This window comes from Terrapene carolina, unplaced genomic scaffold, assembly GCF_002925995.2.
Source record: "Terrapene carolina triunguis isolate 2854851 unplaced genomic scaffold, T_m_triunguis-2.0 Scaffold26798, whole genome shotgun sequence".
Lineage (NCBI taxonomy): Eukaryota > Metazoa > Chordata > Testudines > Emydidae > Terrapene > Terrapene triunguis.
In genome coordinates, this window is record NW_020691149.1 from 1 (window position 1) to 1,966 (window position 1,966).

The window sequence follows — 1,966 nt, forward strand, 5'->3', positions numbered from 1 at the left end:
TGAGCTTGCGCTGTGCTGATCCGTGCAGGACAAGATGGTAAAATTTGGGGTTTACCCTCCCAAGGGGGGCGAGCACCGGCGTGTTGTGTGCTGGTGAAAGGGTGAGACCGGGAGCGGGTCTGCCATGTCAAGGGATCCCAGGCTGGTGGGTCAGGCGGGCTCAGTGGGACCCCAGTTCCAAGTGGCACCCCAGGGGGAACCTGTCACACCCTCCAGCCCCCCAACGCCTCATCCCCGTCCCCCCGGCTCTGGGGGCCGATCGCCCCCTCCCCCTGGCCCAGGGACCCCCGAACGCACCGGGGTCGTGGAAGGGGACGAGCAGGTAGAAGTCGGGTTCCTCGGGCCCCCCCAGCCGGCGGGTGAGGATGTCGCGGGCCTGGAGCCGGGCGGCGCCGATCTCCTCGCCCATGCTGCCCGTGGTGTCCAGCACGAAGCTGAGCCCCACGGCGGGGCTGATGTCCAGCAGCCTGTGGGGCAGGGGGGCAGAGACGGACACTCAGTCACAGGCGGGGCCCACCCAGGAGGAAACGTGGGTGGGGGGCGACGTTGCGAGGGATGGGGCCAAGCAGGGGGACGTGACCCTGGATCCAGATGTGGGGGCTGGGGCCGAGTTGGGTGTGGGGGCCGGGGCCGAGCGGGGGGACGTCACCCCAGGATCCGGGTATGGGGGCCAGGGCCAAGTAGGGGGACGTCACCCCGGATCCGGGGATGGGGCCGATACAGGTGTGGGGGGCAGGTGGACATCACCCCACGAGCTGGGTTTGTGGGATAGGGCCGATCCGGGGGGGGGTCTGAGCGGGGGAGGGGCGGAGGGGTCGCAGTGGGGGGCTCTCACCTCATGAATCGCTTGTCGTGGGCCAGGTCCCGCCGCAGGTCGCGCAGGAACCGGGCCGAGGCCTCGAGGGCCAGGCCGGCCGCCGGGCCGTGCAGATAGTGGTGCGGGGAGAAGAGGGGGGACGAACTGTCCTTGTTTATCCCCCCTTGGGGGTCCTGCAGGCGGCTGCTGTCGAACTGCCCCCCGTGGCTGCATTTCCCTGCGGGCGGGGGCACGGAGGAGATGGGGTCCAATTAGCCGCCCTGCTCCCCTAAATCTGCCCCCCAGGGCCCCCCAAAACCCCTCCCCATTAAAATCTCCTCCCACATTGTCCTGCCTGTTTTTTGGGGTCACCCCCTCTGATGCCCCCCATTACCCCAATATCATCAACCCCAATCCTGCTCCCCTCGCAAAGGCACCCCCAATTATTGGGGTCACTGTCTTTGCCCCCCAAACCCGTTCGCTCTCAGTATTATTGGGTGCTCGTCGCCTGCAGCAGAACTCAGCGGCATCCCCGTAAATTATTGGGGTCCTGCCCTCTGCCCCCCCAACCTAACCAGGAACCCCAAATCAGCAAGCTTCATAGCCCCCCCCAGACATTGGTATCACCCCTTAAAATCTTGGGGGCCCCTCCCTGATGCCTTGGCACACACCAGGCATGCACCCCAATAAGCCCTCCCCCTGGGGGGGTCACAGCCCCCCTTTGTTCTCTCCGCACCTGCAAACTGTTGGGGTGCTGGTCAATGCCGCGGCCCCCCAAGCTGTGGGCAATCGGGGGCTGTGCAGGGGGGAGGAACGGGAGGGTCTCCCCTACCCGTGGAGAACGGTCACCCCCAAACCGGGCCCAGCCGAGCCGTACCGGGCGGTTTCTCCGGCTCGGAGCCGAAATACCCGCTGGTCAGTAGCCCGCGCTCCCGGAGCGAGCCCAGGAGGTTCCCCTCGCACGTCCAGCCGGTGCAGGAGCAGCAGGTCCGGACGTCGGCTGCGGGAGAGACGGGGAAAGGGGGGTCCGAAGGTGGGTCCGGCCGGACGCCTGGGTTCTATCCCCAGCGCAGCCCCGGAACCTCCCCTCCCCCGGGCAAGTCGCCGCTCCGTGCCTCAGTTTCCCCAGGAGAAAGGAGGAGAAATGATCTGTGTTACAACTGCAAGACA

The 1,966-nt window shown here is 67.0% G+C and overlaps 1 protein-coding gene across 1 annotated transcript; it reads right to left on the reverse strand.

The window, feature by feature from the left end:
* Positions 1-297: 297 nt before the first annotated feature.
* LOC112124032 (von Willebrand factor A domain-containing protein 7-like) lies at positions 298-1,796 on the reverse strand (the record flags this gene model as incomplete). Its single annotated transcript, XM_026662390.1, has 3 exons — positions 298-467; positions 836-1,034; positions 1,674-1,796. Coding segments are annotated over 3 exons (492 nt in total), but the record flags the coding sequence as incomplete, so codon positions are not given.
* Between the last annotated feature and the right edge of the window lie 170 nt (positions 1,797-1,966).